At 32.4% G+C, this 3,650-nt stretch overlaps 1 protein-coding gene across 1 annotated transcript in view; it reads right to left on the bottom strand.

The window, feature by feature from the left end:
• Positions 1-746: 746 nt before the first annotated feature.
• kmt2ca (lysine (K)-specific methyltransferase 2Ca) overlaps positions 747-3,650 on the bottom strand; it is a 168,146-nt gene continuing 165,242 nt past the window's right edge. Inside the window, exons 60-61 of the mRNA XM_016231219.1 lie at positions 1,410-1,518; positions 747-1,305 (exon numbers count right to left, since the gene is read on the bottom strand). Of these exons, the coding sequence (XP_016086705.1) occupies positions 1,213-1,305; positions 1,410-1,518 (202 nt within the window). The 3' untranslated portion in view covers positions 747-1,212. The remainder of the gene's footprint in view (positions 1,306-1,409; positions 1,519-3,650) is intronic.

The following is a 3,650-nucleotide window of genomic DNA, read 5'->3' as shown; positions in this document are numbered from 1 at the left end:
GCTTTATGGGTGGCTTCAAATGGGAATTCACAGCGTACACTAATCTGATGAACAGAGTTAAGATTTCACAATCACCTCAGCATGATTGGTGCTCGTTTGATTGCGAAAATATAATAAAAAAATGGCAAAAAAGTAAAAGGAAAAGTTCTTCAGTGGTCAGATCATTTTAGACGATATTGATTCTACATTCTAAATACAACAAAAATACTCTGAATTAATTTTTTACAGAATCTGTACAATTTTTTTTACAATACATATACTCTCAAAATGATATCTTGACATCCTTCTTAAATACTTTTTTTAATCTTTTTTTTTCCATTTCATTTTGTTGAAAACAAACAAAAGGTCACCCAGACAGCTATGATAAAGTTAAGGTAACATTTGGTCGAGTGTTTAAAATTTTTCATTTATAGACAGATATTTACACATCGTATAAAGTAACATGTTCTGACCAATCGGCAGCTCAACTCTCTGCTTTTCCACATCTTTAAAAAATAGCTTCAATCAATAATAAATACAAAAGCTGTCTCTTATTTTACAGAAATCAAAACAAAGGAAAAAATAAACTGACTCATGGAATCAAGTATTTAAACGGTATCTTTCTGTTTTAGTGCAAGTTAATAATTCCCTTAGCTTTATCCCTAAGGAAGTCTTCTCAGTACATTCCTTGTTCAGTGGTGTCTACATTTCTGTAACTATATGTGTATATATTTGTGTGTGTGTGTGTATATATATATAAAAAAAAATTTTACCCAGAGGACCTGCCTCTTTATTTCTAAATAAGGCCGTGGCCAGCACTTTCAAGCCTAAGCCAACCTGAAAATCCTGTTTACCACTCTGCCGAAGCACATCGTCTCATCAAAATGAGAGCATGCAGGAAAAATAGATTTTCATTTACATTGTCTTAGCAATTCAGAGTTACCAGTGTGCAGCCTATTTTATTTTAGGTGAAGGTGCTCAATCATACTACTACATCAAATCTTAGACACTGAACCAAAACAGACCGCTGGAGTCGTTTTAATTTTAAACACCAGGCCGATATGCCTTTAAAAGCACCTACAGTCCTGCGTCCTACATCATGCCCTAACAAAGTTTTTTTTTTTTTGTTGTCATTTTATATATAAAAATCAGAATTGAAGTAATTTCCCGGGCCTAAAAAAATACTAAAAAGGAATGTGTATGTTCAATTGTCAATCGTTTCACTGATATCTTTCAATTCATCCATTTCCGACAGTTAACTGCACCACAGTGACAAGGGATTTTATGCTGATCGTCCTCCAGATCAAACTTGTAGTCATAACACAACTGGAAAAGAAAAAAAGGAAAAAAAAAAAAAAAGAGTGACCACAATGTTAAATGTCATCGGGTCACATTTTATAGATGTGACTGGCAGGATAAACTAGCTTTACCTCTTCGCCTCTCTGGATTCGGCGGTTGGAGCTGATGATGATTTTGTGACCTCTCTCAAAGCTTACAACCTCAGCAATGCAGTTGGGTGCACAGGAGTGGTTGATATACCTGATGAAAAAAAAAATTTTTTTTTGAAAATTTTCCCCCTCAACCCCTCAGATGATGCCAACCCTGAAACAACTTACAGAACTACCAAATTTTGCTATAAGTTTGATTGCAATATATAATAATTGCTGTTAATAGTGTTCATCTTCTGTTTGATTAAGTCTTTAATTGATTTTTTCTGTACATTTCTGCCATATGTACATTAACTGACAGTCACTACTGATAAGCTACTATTAAATATTATAAATACTATTAAAAGTTGCTTTGCAACGATTTGTATAGTTAAAAGCGCTATACAAATAAACTTGAATTCAATTGAACTGAAAATAAATGTACTAGTAGACCCAGATTAAGCAAGTGAGGCCAAAACATACTACGTGAATGCATGTGAAAGCAAATGTTGTTTGCTATGGAAGCTTGATTTTGTGTGATGTTGCATTCTGTTGTGTTAGAAAGCAATTCATCGCATAATCCTAGTATGCAGTTGATATTAAAAGCTACAGTAGCTATTAGGGATGCACCGATACCACTTTTTCCAGTACTCGCCCGATACCGATACTTTTATTTTTGGTACTTGCCGATACCGAGTACCGATACCAATATTTTTATTGCATTTGTATTTTTTTTTTAATATTGGGTACAGAAACCAAAAGAGTATGTATAATGTTAGTTGGTTAACTTCATTTATCAAATAGATACAGTCAAACCAAAATTTATTCAGACACCTTCATCATTTCTCACATTATCACAGTTTATTAGCTATAGTTTAGAAAATGGTAATAAATGACAAGAACTCAGAGTTAAACTGTGTCAGAACAAATTCAGCTTGATAATGTGTTAGATAACTTTGATAGAAAGGTATGTAATAGATTACAATAAACCAAAAATTATTCAGACAGCTGTTAGTATGACAGTATTTACACAATTCCTGCAAACCTGAACTTAAATGTATAACTCGGTCTGAATCATTTTTGGTCCCAAATTTTTATCAGTTTTACTGGTAGTCTACCGTATGAAGAATTTTTGGGTATAATTCATCACAGTTTACTTTATTTTGCTGTCCTCACTTATCAGCGTGCTTTGTTTATCAGCTCGCGCACATCAGCTATACAGGCTGAATGTTTAAACTGAATGTTTAACATTATATTCATTGGATACATATTAGAGCCCGAACTATATGGGTTTTTTGGGGCCGATACCGATATTAGGGAGTAAAAAAAGGCCGATACCGATATGTCGGCCGATATTCTTTGTGTATATTATAGTAAAGTACCAGTCAAAAGTTTGGACACTTTCCCATTCGTGTGTCCAAACATTTGACTGGTACTATATATAGAATACAGTCTATACATAAACAGAATATATATACATAAACACATTTTTTGCAATGATCACTCAAATGTGGTGATCAAACACTTATAATGGTGACAGAGATATGTAAGGGCATTTAACAATTTAACAATAAACTTGCGATGAGTGCGATGCACAAAGTAACGGGATGTTAGTTGTAACACACATGGTTTGAATATTTATTTTACCATAGTAACATTTAAATTCTGGCTTAAGTAAATTTATCTCAGTTTTTATTATTAATTTAAAATGAGACAAATCTGCTATTATTTTAATCTCCAATCTGTTATTTATCAGTTCAGATAGTTTTTTAATGCTTTGATTACTAGCAGAAGACACTAACTAGTTTTAAATTCCAGTTGCGCAGATCGGGCACGTTGTAACACTGCGTTACAATGTGCTATTCTATGACATTAGCGATGTAATTTACACTATTGTTTTTTAATGCTTTGATTACAAGCAGAAGACACTAACTAGTTTTAAATTCCAGTTGCGCAGATCGGGCACGTTGTAACACTGCATTACAATGTGCTATTCTATGACATTAGCGATGTAATTTACACTATTTACTTTAATTAATTTTAATGAGAAACAACGAGAAACAGGTGAATTAATTAATTCTTAAAAAACTGCATTATTTTATTTGAAAAAAAAAAATCTATATCTATATAAATATATCTATATATATATTTATTAACAAAATATTTTAGTTTGTCTTGTATATTTTTTTAATTCGATCAGATACAATTTTAAGCTGTCATATGGTCAAGTCACAATGTGTCCCT

This window comes from Sinocyclocheilus grahami, unplaced genomic scaffold, assembly GCF_001515645.1.
Source record: "Sinocyclocheilus grahami isolate Dianchi unplaced genomic scaffold, SAMN03320097.WGS_v1.1 scaffold385.1, whole genome shotgun sequence".
Taxonomy (NCBI): Eukaryota; Metazoa; Chordata; class Actinopteri; order Cypriniformes; family Cyprinidae; genus Sinocyclocheilus; species Sinocyclocheilus grahami.
This window is presented reverse-complemented; position numbering and strand designations above follow the sequence as displayed.